This window comes from Callorhinus ursinus, unplaced genomic scaffold (genome assembly GCF_003265705.2).
Source record: "Callorhinus ursinus isolate GAN/ISIS: 27379988/994484 unplaced genomic scaffold, GSC_fseal_2.0 scaffold2, whole genome shotgun sequence".
Lineage (NCBI taxonomy): Eukaryota > Metazoa > Chordata > Mammalia > Carnivora > Otariidae > Callorhinus > Callorhinus ursinus.
This window is the reverse complement of record NW_027397064.1, coordinates 32122017-32136980: the sequence shown is the minus strand read 5'-3', so window position 1 is coordinate 32136980 and position 14964 is coordinate 32122017. Positions and strand designations below refer to the sequence as shown.

The 14964-nt window shown below is 35.7% G+C and overlaps 1 protein-coding gene across 1 annotated transcript in view; it reads right to left on the bottom strand.

Moving 5' to 3' along the window:
* Positions 1-685: 685 nt before the first annotated feature.
* Positions 686-14964, bottom strand: part of TMEM237 (transmembrane protein 237) — an 18946-nt gene continuing 4667 nt past the window's right edge. The window contains exons 5-13 of the mRNA XM_025893300.2: positions 13248-13388; positions 10113-10233; positions 9160-9317; positions 7148-7271; positions 6664-6855; positions 4960-5033; positions 4203-4296; positions 3265-3386; positions 686-1316 (exon numbers count right to left, since the gene is read on the bottom strand). Coding sequence (XP_025749085.2) covers positions 1249-1316; positions 3265-3386; positions 4203-4296; positions 4960-5033; positions 6664-6855; positions 7148-7271; positions 9160-9317; positions 10113-10233; positions 13248-13388 — 1094 coding nt within the window. The 3' untranslated portion in view covers positions 686-1248. The remainder of the gene's footprint in view (positions 1317-3264; positions 3387-4202; positions 4297-4959; positions 5034-6663; positions 6856-7147; positions 7272-9159; positions 9318-10112; positions 10234-13247; positions 13389-14964) is intronic.

Here is a 14964-nt window from a genome sequence, read left to right as displayed (position 1 = left end):
ACATCTTCTTTATCCATTCATCTGTGGACGGACACGGGCTGTTTCCATTATCTTGGCTTTTGTAAGCAATGCTGCAATATACTTAAGGGTGCATGTATCTTTTCAAATTAGGGTTTCTGTTTTCTTTGGACAAATACCCCATAGTGGAATTATTGGATCATGTGGTAGTTCTATTTTTAATTTTTTGGGGAACTTCCATACTGTTTTCCACAGTGGCTGCACCAATTTGCATTCCCACCATTACACAAGGGTTCCTTTTTCTCCACACCCTCTGTAACACTTGTTATCCATTCTGATAGGTGTAAGGTGAATTTTCATTATGGTTTGGATTTGCATTTCCCTGATGATTAGTGATGCTAAGCAGCTTTTCACGTGTCTGTTGGCCATGCGTATGCCTTCTTTGGCAAAATGTCTATTCAGGTCCTCTGCCCATTTTTAAATTGGATTATTTGTTTTTTAGTGTTGAGTTGTATAAGTTCTTTATATATTTTGGATATTAATAATAAATATATATAATATATATAATATTATATATTACATATATATAATATTATATATATATATCAAGTATTTGCAAATATCTTCTCCCATTCAGTAGGTTGCCTTTCGTTTTGTTGATGGTTTCCTTTGCTGTGCAAAAGCTTTTTATTTTGGTGTAGTCCCAATATGAAACTTTTCAAACAGAAAAGGTACATTTTCTTTTTATTAGTCATGAAGTAAAGCATCTTTCAAGCTGAATTACATTATACTTATTACATGATACATAACCACAACCAAGCCAGTTTGAAAAAAGACACATTTCATATTTTAATTTATTCAGTAAGGAGGCATTAAAAATAAATAAAGGTCTTTGCCCCCTTCTTTCCTATTCCCTAAATTTTATGTTTAAACCTGATATATATTTTATAATACTAAAGTAATGGCTGTTTCTGTAGAAGAGCTTTTTAAGATAATGATTATAAATGCAACTAATTTGAGAAAACAGGAAATAAACACTTTCACCTGCTGGTTTCGAGCTCATTACCTCCTTTGTCATTAAGATGATAATGCTAGAGAGATTAATGTTTGGTTATGAATTGCAGATACAAGTTTTAACATTTTCCATAATCTTGAGAAAATTTTCAGTACTCTATAATCAAAAAATCAATTCCAAATATACCTGTACATATCTTATAAAAATACATTTAAAAACAAGAATAGGAAAAATTCTAAATACTGGACCATTACTACACTGAAGGTGAGCTGGCATTATGAAGAGGCTTTGAGTCCTTTATCTTTTTCTGGATATTCTTCCACATCAGAGGAGAACATCAACTCTGGGAGAGAAAATGAACAGATCATACTCAGAATGGTTTCCCAGTACCTCAAAAAGTTTAGTTTTAAACAGTCTCTTGAAATATTGACATATTTAATATATATAATAGAAAGCCCTCAAGTACAAATAACAATTCTTGATAATGAAATCTGATTTAAAAGGTGAGTGCATGACAAATGTGCAAGTTTTGCATTTTAAAATGTTCAAGTTTTAAATGTATTGTAAACCGCTGAAAAATAAAACATATATAATGGAGACAATATAATAACTCTTACCAGAAAATTTAAGTCACTTAGCTAACCCAGGGTCATTAAACAGCTGAAAGGTCTAATTCTACAGTGACCATGGTAATCTACAATGGAGGGACACATGCAGACCAAGCACATGGAACTAACATGAGGCGTGTGCCAGGATATCTTAAATGTGTTATCCCACCTAATCACCACAACAACCCAATAAGCAAAGTGTATCATCCTCATTTTATATTTACTCTTTTTATCCACATGGAAATAAAATGTTATATGACTCACAAAAGAGAGCAGGATTCTGGAAATATTTAGTAAGTAACACACTCTTTGTGATTGAGGCTCAAGACTGCAGAATCCCAACCACAGTGTAGAATGTTATTAGTTGACGTATCTACATTTAAACTATTACTTAGCATAGATGTGTAATTTATCAAAATACTAAGAAATATAGAAAAAGAAGACCTTAGGAATTTAATAAAATAAAGTCCTTTGATATAAATATTAGATGAAAAATTCCTTGAATGATTAAAAACTATGCTGAGTGAAAACAAAAAACAGCAAAATAGGTAAAGCCTAAGACGACTTTTAAAAAGACTTTAAATATACCAAAGGGAATAAAGCAACTGAATATTCAGTGAAGGAACATGAGAATTATGATGCAAAAAGGTACATTCATGAATAAAAATGCACCAGATTACATGTTTTGTCTTGGTTTTTACAAATGGAAATATTGGGATGGTTCTCAATTCTAAGACTTCTGAGGTTGTAATTAGTTGATCAAATTGCAGTAAAAGGCTCAGGATTTAAACCAATCAAGAATAAAACCATAACCAAAGTCCAGAAAATATCAAAGAGATTCAATGATGAAACTGCGGAACATCTGCCAAGGAAATAAATTTAGCACTTCTAAAGCAGTGTGCTCAAGGACTTTCAGTTTGCTAATACGATTCCTCTTCTCCAGGTGTTCCAAAAGGAGTCTAGGGACTATAGATTAGTAAATCTCACTTTGTACTGAGCACGCTAAAGCTAGGATTACCAAATACTTCATTAGACAATGCAGGGTGAAGAACCTGGGTCAGGTAGAGGAGGACGTAAGAACGAATATGTGTCTGACAACGGCTACACAGATGAAGCATGGTTTATTTCAAATTAAGAGATACTTTGATCAGAAGGAAACTAGGAGAAATGAAGAACAAAGACTACAAAATACTTGAAGGATTCCAAGAAAAGAAATACCTCTTAAATACAATTATGCACATGGGTGACAGGCAACTTTCTTTAAGTACTTTGAGGCTCCGACTCTCTTAGATACTCTGCTTATCTTGGCATTGTTTCTCTACTTTGTTGTCACTCCTCCTTATATTATTTTATTTTAAATACATCTTTGTTATCAGAATATCATAAGCTAGATCCATTAAAAGAACATTTATAAAATCCAACAGATTTCATGATATTCTTATGCTATTTTTTCTTTATTCTTTATTTTTTTAAAGATTTATTTGTAAGAGAGAGCACAAGCGTGCACATGAGCGTGGGGGGAGTGCAGAGGGAGAGAAGCAGACTCCCCACTGAGCACTGTCCAATCCCACAATCCCAAGATCATGAACTGACCACCAAGATCACGACCCAAGCTAAAATCAAGAGTCAGACACGTTCAACCGACAGAGCCACCCAGGTGGCCCACTATTTTTTCTTTAATACCTTCACTAAGATCCATGCCTGGCATATAAGACAAAAAAAGCCAAGACAGTCCAACCAGAAGGGCCACCACCAGATTCACCACAATCCAGGGCTGGAGAACCTGTTCCTCGACACCTGCTGCCCTAAAGGTATAGAAATACTCATTAGCAATATCTTCATTTGGGTTCATATATCCAAATATATCTATTTAATGAACTTTAAAAATATAGCAGTCCTCACCTAGAGAAATAACAAGTAAAGCATGAAATAAATATATCTTATATAATTCCCTATAAAATAACTACACACACACACACACACACACCATGGGAACAAAGTTTCAAAGGTTACTGAACTCTAAACAAATATGCTTTATACATTGACGTAAGTGAAAATTTAGTATTGCCAATTTTTCTAAGTTTCTCTTTCAACTACTGTGATGCTACTCATGTCCCTAGCCACTCTCCCAAAAAAAGACTGCCCCTCTGACTTTTGTGAATTGGACTCTCAACTCGCCCATGAGCCTCGTGACTCTGATCTATGGAGGTTGGCTCTCCCTAGATTGCTCTCTTTCTAGCATTGCTTGGTTTTCTGACTCCATCCCAGCTACCCACTGCCATCACTACTCTGGGGTATTAGACCTCCTGACTGGGAGTGAGGGTATAGGGCTTCTCTAGTTCATTGTATATGACTGATCTTATAACCGTAACTTAATAGATCTAAAATAGATTTTTATAAAAAGAATTCATTTCATTAAAAATGCAAAGATAAATAACAATAGTTATCCACTAACCAACGTAATGGATATTTTCTTGCCATAATTCTGGAAACAAAAACAGGGCCTTCATTATTATTTATAAATGAGAAAATGTAAAAGAATGAAGGATAAGAATAGTACCATTACTCCCATTGTTGCTGTTATTACCATCAACAATTGCTAATGCTATTGTGAATCTTACCAGAGGCTACCATTAACAGAAGAAGGTGTGTAAAGATGGATTCTGTCACTTGTCATTTGCTGACTCAGAGATAATACAAGAGCAGTAAAGTACACTGAGAAAAAGACAAATGAAATTACTAATAATGTATTTTTAACAACTCAGTTTATTTTGAATTTATAGATTACTGTAAGGTCAAAAATAATCTATACTTTGGGGGATGATGACATAAAAGAAATTCATTTGATCAATTTCAGTAGGCTAGCTAGTCTTATTTTATTTTTAAAGAATACAGGTACAGAAGGATATTCTGAGATGCTCACTATTTCATCATTAGAAATTACAAGAACCTAGAAGATCTTTTAAGAAAGCAAATGACTTACTCAAGGTCTTAAAACTAGTTTTATTAATATTCTCATAACTTAGAACAAAACATATCCTAAATTATCAAAAAGATACAAAATAGTATTTGTTACTGAAATGTCATGCCAGCTGAATCTGTTTGCTATCAAGTAGAGATTACAAAATCAAAACATTAAGAAACAGAACAAATTCAACTTTTAACAGTTATCTAGATCTACCTCTACTGAAAAATAATTGTATCAAAATTACACCGGTCATGTTTTCTTAATTGCAAATTCCACTGAACATCTGTAAGTAATGTTTATAAGTAGTAATAATATAAAATCTTTCTAAAAGTAAAATTAAAGTTTTCCTGGTTCAAAATTACAATCTAATTCAAGTATTACACAATTATCAAATGAAAGTATTTACTCACAGAAAGATGCTAAAGCTGTTGGATCCAGGGCAAGAAAATTTCGGATTGCTACTGATGTTTTAGCAAAGTCGATCCTAGAAAAGACAAAAGCCTCCTGTCATAGTGCATTGGTAAACTTCTCATAAAACTCTCTTGATTACAGTTTTTTCCTTCTCTATTCTAATGCTACTACATAGTCTATTATTAAGCTTTAAGTAGCTACACCTTATACTAAATACACAGGAAAGAATATCTTAATTACAAAAGACACACAAAACATTTACTAGATTAATATTTAGTCAACATTCCTTTGGAGTTAGACACTCTAAAGAAACAAATTAACCTTGATCTGCAAAATTTCTTTAGATTCTACCTCTTTCTATTACCCATATCATCAGGCTGTATAAGTTGCTGTTTTTCTTAATGGGTTAAATTATGTTCTCAAAGACATGTTGAACTTCTAACCCCTTGTACCTGTGAACGTGACCTTATTTGGAAATAGGGTCTCTGCAGATGTATCGAGTTAAGATGAGGTCATTTGAAGGGGCCCTAATTCAATACAACTGGTGTTCTCAAAGGAAGCGGAGAGACACATGGGGAAGACCACCATATGACTACAAAGGCAGAGGTTGGAGTGATGTGCCTACAAGCCAAGGAACTCCAAGGACTGCCAGCAACCACTGGAAACTAAGGAAAGGTGTGGAAGAGACTCTCCCACCAGCCATCCAGAAAGGAACCAACCGGGCCGACACCTTAACTTCAGACTTCTAGCCTCTAGACTGAGAGAGAATAAATTCCTATTGCTTTAAGTCACCCAGTTTGTAGTACAGTTGACCCTTGAACCACACAGGTTTGAACTGCATAGGTCCACTTATAAACAGATTTTTTTCAATAAATATAGTGCAGTACTGTAAATGTATTTTCTCTTCCTTATGATTTTCTTCATAATTTTTGTTTTTTCTAGCTTACTTTATTTATTTTTTTTTAAGATTTATTTGAAAGAGAGCGAACGCATGCATGCACCAGTGTGGGAGGGGCAGAGGGAAAAAGAGAATCCTCAAGCCAACTCCCCACTGAGCGCTGAGCCCACCATGGAGCTGGATCCCAGGACCCTGAGATCATGACCTGAGCTGAAATCAAGAGCCAGCCGCCTAGCCAATAGAGCCACCCAGGCGCCCCCAGCTTACCTTTTTAGAAGAATATGGTATATAATACATATACTAAATATGTGGTAATCGACCATTTATGTTATTGTAAGGCTTCTGGTCAACAGCCGGCTATTAGTTAAGTTCCGAGGGAGTCAAAAGTTATACATGAATTTTTGACTTGCAAGAGGTCGGCACACCTAACCCCTGCGATGTTCAAGGATCAACAGTACTTTATTACAGCAACCCTAGGAAACTCATACAATACCCAGAGTCTCACCTATACCTGGTTCAGGTGATTTGGAAGATGATATTTGGGACTGTTTTTGTTGATTATATTTGGATGAAATTTTAGACTTAGAGTTGATGCTGGAATGGGTTTAGATTTTGAGAATGCTTTCGTTGAGAGTATTCCCATCCCCTCCGCCCCCAACAGAAACAGACGGGCTTTTAAAAAAAGTCAAAATAGTATTAATATATTGTAATTCTATTTTGAAAACTGTCATAGTCAGGGACATATTTTGCTCAACATTTCCACCTGAAGAAAAGTTAGAGGGATATACAGTCACAATAGTCTTACCTGTCAAAAGTTGAAATTGTACTTAGAGCTAAAAGCAAGTAGAGAAGACTCTGGAATGGATATGCTAAGGTCTTGTACTGTTGCAGAAGGTTTGAGAGGTTAGAAAGCTGATCTCCTGCTAGAACATATATGAAAACAATGTTCCACACAGCGCAGCCGGCCAAGAAGCCATGAGAAAAGAGACCAATCATCCTGAATGGAAAAGGGTTTAATTATTACACATGTATGACTAAAGTAAAAAGCTAAAATATTTTTTAAATCTTCACATATAAGTATAAAACTCAACATTTCAAAAAAGTAAAAACAAGCCTTTTCTTTTTATTACACTGATAGGCAGATGATTTAACTCCAATTAAATGTTTTAAAAATATACCTATTGACTGTTTTAAGTTGTCAATTTTGTTAACAATATTGAGCTATCAACAGTTTTTTTTAAAAAATGATGGAATATTTATTTTAAGAAAAGTCCAACACAAGCAGCCACCTGAAAGCCCGGTGCACCGACAGTGCCACATCTCTGGTTGTCCAGGAAAGCTTCATGTCCATTGACACCTCTATATTTTCTGTGGTCTTTATCAACTCTGAACGATCAGCAGCCTGGAATCGCCCTACGTACATATTACACAATTATTAACAACTAGCAACAGAGAACGCTGGCCATCTTTTTATCTTATTTCACACCATTAGAACCCTGGGACTGAGATTTGTCTGTTTTTCTATCTAAAAATTCTCCCCGATCTAGTCGCTATTTAAGAAGGCTCTTTTCTTTTGGTTGCTTAAAAATGCTATCTTTTTATCTTTAGGGAAAATAAACAAAGTCCATATACTCTTCTCTCATCCTAAAACAGATGTTAAAGTAACAGTTTTTAGAAATCATTTATATTTAATGAAATATAAAAAGGAACTTCCCACTCAGAACAAAGTCTAGAAACCCCTAACATGACATAATCTACAAAAGTCTAATTTTGAGACTTTAGAAGTTTATTAAATGTCAACACTACAAAGTTAAGTCGATGTTTGAAAACACTTTGAATTTCCTAGGAAAAGATGCCAGTGTGTATAGCATGGCATTCTGTGACGACAGAAAAGAAAGAGGTTGTCTCATAAACTTGAGAAGATTCCTTTGACAAGTGTCAGTTCAAGGGTCAGCACCGCAACACCGTGTGCACAGCTTTCTCCTTGTACTGTTCACAAGGCTCCTTCTTGCAGATCTACCAATCTACAAATGAATTACAGGAAGCAGGAAAGGTTCTTCAATCACCTTTGCCAAATCTGGCTGTCAAGTATTTTGGAGGATGAAAGAGAGGTGCAACACCTAATTTTCCCTAAGAAAAGAACTTCTGGGCAGACAACAGGTGTCTTTTATGGTCAGTTACTCTAGTAGGGAAGTTTCTGTGCTAAGGAAAACAAGAGTAAAAATGAGGATTGAATGACACTGCTTAATAAACAGACTATGAAAAAGATAGTGCTTAAAAATGAGGATTGAGTGATACTGCTTAAAAAGAGAAGTAAATAAATAAGCAACACAGCATACTAGTCAAAGCACTTGACTAGAAGCCATGAAACCTCCACTCAAGTCCCAATTCCGCACTAACCAACTGTGAGACCCTGGCGAAGTCAGCCTCCCGGGATCAGAAGTTTCTCACTGGCCAAGAACTTGAAGATCCCTTAGATGACATCTTACAGAATAGAAATTCTAGAATGGTGTACATGAAATTTAAATTATAAAGTTTTAGGACTAATGTTTATGGTTCATTTGAGTTCTTTAGGCAGCACACTCATAGCATATCCACGAGATATATATAGTCATGATCATACTTTCTGTATGTTTTTCTTAAACACTGCAAATGCAGTCTTATAATCCATGCACACTATACAATGTCAGAACTACCTTCCAAAAGAATCTGGAGCTATATGGTTGTATTTCTTATTTAATATGGTAATACCATCATGTATCTTCTCTCATTTATTTTTAATTATAACATTTATATTATTACCTGCCCCCCCCACCACCAATTGTGGAAAACTGGTAAAGTTCAAGAATAAAGGAATGGATTAAGGGGGGGTTCGGGGGGGATTTTCTAAATTACCCACAACCCCATAACCCAGAAAAAACAAGCATTAATATTTTGGCATATCTCCTTCCAGTCTTTTGTCCTACACATTTTTCTATAGGTGAGATCAAACTACTTATGTGTGTGTTTGTTTTTCATTAAATCTTTCCAGGAAATAAAAAATTCTCCCTAAACATTATTTTTAATGATGCAGATTTTACTATATAGATATACGATAACTGACTGAAATCATACACCTTCTATTTTATATTTGTTTCCAGTTTTTCACTCTCAAGAATAGTATGATGATTAGCTTTGTGTTTAAATTTTTGTCCATATCTTTATTTCCCTAATTCAGATCTCCAGAAATGTCATTCCTAAATCAAAGGATATCCTTGTGTAAATCCCAGAAAGCTCATATTCCAAAACAAGAACAACTTACGGCTTTTTTCCACAAACACTTTGCCTACTGGCTGGCTAATGCCAGTGGGCGCAGTGAATATAGACTGTTGTTCTGGGCCGCTTTGCTCATAAGCAATTATGTCTTCATCTTCTACACCCAGTTCATTGGCATACTGTAATTCTGCTGGCTGGGTTTTCCTATAATCAGGAAGAATGTAAGAAAAACGGATTATTGTTGAATTTTTACAGACCCACATAAGGAGGTACCTGTAAAAGAGGCTTGGACTTGGGAGTCGAGAAATTTGGTTTTTACTTAAATGGATCTGTTTTTTTTTTTTAATTTTAATTTATTATGCTAGTCACCATTCATTACATCATTAGTTTTTGACGTAGTGTAACACGATTCCTTGTTTGCGTATAACACAAATGAATCTGTTCTTAACTGCTATGTGCAGCAAGTCACATACATTTCCGTGGGCCTCCGTTTTCTCATCTGGAAAATGAAGTGACTGAACTAGATTTATAAGGTTCTTTCCAAACTTATTTTGATAGGATTCCATATAAATATTGATCACTATTTATAGGGTGATTTCTAAATACAAACAATAGTGTTATATAATTTCCAGTGTACTTTTTTAAAGTATGCCATTCTGTTTTATCCAACACTTAATTTCCTATACTAAAATACACATTTTTATTTATTGCTGAAATAATCATAATCTGAATTCTATTAACATGAGAAAATATATCACAATAGCCTACTTTATTAATATTATCCTCAAATTTCAGTATCTTTAGTATTTAATTTTTGCTACTTATATAATATTTTCTATTGATGTTCCTCTTTTTTAGAGATAGCTCCTAGGATCATAATTTAAGTATTTTACTTCTTCAGTTGTTTACTCTTTTCAAATTTATCAAAAGGTACTTTGAGAGCTCTGAATTAAGTAGCACAGTATCCCTGAAGAATATTTAGGACAAATAAATTCTTACTTTGTCTTCCTTCGAGGTTTTTGAATAACTGCCTCCTCAGCTGGCTCCACATCAATACCATTTTCATTTCGTAATAAAGATGAGCTACACGTCTTCTTTTGGGTTAAGGAAGTCTCCACTTCTGAAAATAAAGTAGATTAACTTTTCAAATTACTATCATGTAAGAAGAAAAGTAATATATAAAACTTACAAGACAAGACAACTTTAAAAATTTTAATTGGGCCAAAATTTTTTTGCCATTTTACTAACTTTTGTAATTTTATACCTCTAAACACTAAAAATTTTGAAATTGCAATGCCAAAAAATATGGAAAAAGTTAACTAATCCAACACCCAGAATGTTGGGAGAGCCCCCAGATTACCCACAGTTCAGTGATTCACCCAAAGGACTCATGGAACTCAGAAGTCATTACACTCACAAGTCCTCACATTCAGTTACAGTTTATTAGAGGGACATGACATAAAGCAAAATCAGCAAAAGGAAAAGGCACATGGAGCAAAGTCCAGAGGAAACCAGGTATAAGCTTCCAAGAGTCCTCTATCATTGGAGTCACACAGGATGTGCTAATTCCTCCAGCAACAAGTTGACATGTGTGACACTTTCTCTACCAGGGAAGCTCATTACAGACTCAGTACCCAAGGCTTTTATTGGCACCTGATCACAAAGGCATCCCCTGCCTAGCACATACCAAAATTCCAGAATCCCAGAAGCAAAGCAGGTGGTCAGCATCTGGTCAACAAAATCCTATTGTGTACACAAATGCACAGTAAACCACCCTTATAATTTAGGGAAAGTTTTATATCAATGTAGGAACTATTTACCAGCCAAGTTCCAGAGGCCAGTGAAGAGGCAACCTTGCAAGCAGCCTTTCTAATGAGAGCAGTTTCAGGCCTGCTATGTTAACTCCTTCTTGAGCACAGGGTATTAAGTTTAAGTAAGTCAATGGAGTCTTCTCATCTGCTAGCTACTTCCTCCAATCTGAAAATACTGGTAATGGCTTCCTGGAAGGTCCTCAAAGCCCCCAGAATTCTATTTTAATAAAATACTTACAGCTCAAACTGGAAATACAACAGAAGTCGAGCCTACCACAGTCATCCAGAACCAAACCAAACAAAAATAAAACAAAAATATAAACCCAGAAATCTATAAACCTATACCTGAACAGGTGGGTACATTCTGGAATGACAGTGACAGGTGCTCTTTGGCCCAGAACTTGGTTGGGTCCTGAATTTTCTAAAAATGGTCAACTCATTTCTGTAAATACATTTTTCATAAATTGTAAAACTAGGTACTGGTATCCATCTTGATTTTCACATTTGTACCCTAACTGAATTAACTAAGATGGTAGCTTTAATTCAACTATTTTTACTGCCAGTAATGAAATAAATCATAAAACTATCTGAGCATCATTTCTCTCTTTTTCCTCTCTTCTGCCCAGGCACTACAGTATCCCACTTCAACGTGCCTCTAAAAACTGTGCTCCATTCTATGGACTTTCCAGTTTCTGCCCTCTCCTCCTATAATTCTTTCATCCAATCAGGACTCACTGTTTTCTAAGAGTAAGTAATTGGTCAGGGAAATTATTTTGTAACAAATTATTCATCAGGGGCCGATGTTAGTAGGAAAGAGCTAATCTCCCAATCTTTATTCCTTCCTTTCTTTTACTCTAAGGAAATTGTCTTTCTTCTAATTACTATAAAAGTCATAATGCTCAATATTATTATGAAAAATTAATAAAACATAAATGAAGAAAGGAAGATAATAAAAATCATCCCTAGGGATGCCTGGGTGGCTCAGTCGGTTAAACATCTGCCTTCGGCTCATGTCATGATCCCAGGGTCCTGGGATCGAGCCCCACATCAGGCTCCCTGCTCGGCGGGGAGCCTGCTTCTCCCTCTCCCTCTGCCGCTCTCCCTGCTTGTGCTCTCTCTGTCAAATAAATAAATAAATCTTTAAAAAAAAAAAAATCATCCCTAATTCTTCCTTCCAAAAAATCTAACATTGTCAACACTTTGCTATATCCTTCCATTGTTTTTACTATCTATACAATGTGTTCTGGGTAGAATTGTGTTCCCCTGAAAGATATGTTCAAGTCCTAACCCTAGTCCCTGTGAATGAGACCTCATTTGGAAATAGGGTCTTTGCAGGTCTAATCAGTTTAGGGTGAGATCAAGTTGGATTAGGATGGGCCTGAAATCCAATAACTCGTATCCTTATAAGAAGAGCAAAATATGGGTGTGTCTGGATGGCACAGTTGGTTAAGCACCTGACTTGGTTTCAGCTGAGGTCATAATCTCAGAGTAACAAGATCGAGCCCCACATCAGACTCCACGCTCAGTACAAAGTCAGCTTAAGACTCTCTCTCCTTCTCCCTCTGCCCCTCCCCCTGCACATGCCCATGCACTCTCTCTCTCAAATAAATAAATCTTTGAAAAAAAAAAGAGCAAGATATGGACACAGAAGCACATTAAATAGATAAAACGTGATTTATTTAGCCAGTACCACTTTGTTAGCTATTGGTTATTACCAGTTTGTACTCTTATAAATGATGGCACAGTTAACATCCTTCAATTATGGTAGCTACTATAGTTACTTCTCTTCCTAAAAGTTCAGGCAGGCTATACCAATTTATGCTCCTGTCAGCGGTAGATGAATGTACTCCTTTCTGATCAACATTTTTTATCTAACACTTTTGAATTTTATATGCTGAAAAAAGATTGCCAATTACTATTTTGTTTACCTTGTGAATAGTGCCTGGGACAATGTAAGACTCAATAAATGATGACTCTTCTTTCATTGTATTATTGTTAATACTGAGTCTATCCTTACTCCATTGACCTGAAATGTCCATTTTATCATATATTAAATTCTTATACACACCAAGATTTGAACTTTCTGTTTTAATCCTGAATTTGTATCCCTTCCCTCATAATATATGGACATATGACCAAAAGAGACCCTCTCCAGTGTTCTTGACTTAAACTACTGGAGTTACACTAATGGTAAAAATTTTAATAAAGAAAAAAAAAAAAACCAAAGGGATGTGGGTGGGAAAAAATGGGAACAGAGAAGTTTGTAATCATACCCCCAAAATCATAGCTACTATCACAACCTAACCTTGGTTTCTTCACATACCAAGAGATAGCCTCATCTTCTTCTGTCTCCTTTGAACAGGAGCTTCTTCTGGATGTTCTGTGGATTCTTTAGTTGGTGGCTCACTGCCCTCAGATGGCCTGCGAACAGAAGCCTGAACAAGGCCTTCCAAAGAAGCACTACCTACAGAAAAGCGGAGTGGGAAAACAGGACAATTTGAGCAGAGATCACACTCAGTCTTAAAAAGATGAAAAAAAAAAAGGGAACTGGAATGGTTCCTAAAGGATGATTAACTGTCCTTTGTTACCTCTTTACCTATAACTATAAGAATTGGTCTTAACCTACACTTATATCAAATTATAAATTATAATAAATTCAGTACTTGGTATATCAAATCAATACTCAAAGTTTCTTTTTTTTTTTAGATTTTATTTATTTATTTGAGAGAGAGAGAATGAGAGACAGAGAGCACAAGAGGGAAGAGGGTCAGAGGGAGAAGCAGACTCCCCGCTGAGCAGGGAGCCCGATGTGGGACTCGATCCCGGGACTCGAGGATCACGATCTGAGCCGAAGGCAGTCGCTTAACCAACTGAGCCACCCAGGCGCCCAATACTCAGTTTCTTTTTACTATATCACTACATACAGATCCAGATATTTTCACATCTTAAGACTTATAAAAGGCAGCAAATAGAGTGAAAGGACCAGTGAAAGCCTGGTGATGGGTATTAAAGAGGACACGTTCTGCATGGAGCAAACAATGAATCATGGAACACTACATCAAAAACTAATGATGTAATCTATGGTGACTAACATAACATAATAATAATAAAAAAAAGAATAAAAAATAAATAAAAAGAAAGGGATTCTCAAGGAAAAAAAAATGACTGAGGTTTCAAGCCTGAGTGAGTAGGAGAGTGGGGAATTCCATGAACAGAAATCTGTGAGAGGTAAAAATTGATTTCTTGTTGAAGGTAATGATGAATTCTGAACATGCTGAGTTTAAGTTATTGACAGAACATCCAGGATTATTAGTGGATAACGAAGACAAAAAGAAGTTCAAAGAACCTGCTCATTACAGAACCTCCAATACATGGATGCAATGGCCCTGCCTTCAGACTCTTGCTCTAACAGAGATGCTCTGACTGAAACGAGGGATCCAAGGACCTTGTGTCCAGTATCCCATTCAAAGGTCTGGAACCAATCATAGCTTAAGACAATTTATACTTTCTAGGGATAAAAGACCTCAAAGAGTTCATGAATGTTGTGGAAATAAGAGTTTAAGTGGCACAATTCTTTTTTTTTTTTTAGCAGTATTCCATTTTTTTAAAATTTTTTTATCATTATATCAATATCATTATCATTATATCAATATCATTATATCAATATAATCACCATATATTACATAATTTGTTTTGGTGTAGTGTTCCATGATTCATTGTTTGTTCATAACACCCAGTGCTCCATGCAGAATGTGCCCTCTTTAATACCCATCACCAGGCTAACCCATCCCCCTACCCTCCTCCCCTCTAGAACCCTCAGTTTGTTTTTCAGAGTCCATCATCTCTCCTGGTTCGTCTCCCCCTCTGACTTACTCCCCTTCATTCTTCCTCTCCTGCTATCTTCTTCTTTTTCTTTTTTCTTAAAATATGTTGCGTTATTTGTTTCAGATCTGTGATTCAACAGTCTTACACAATTCACAGCGCTCACCGTAGCACATATCTTCCCCAATGTCTATCACCCAGCCACCCCCTCCCTCCCA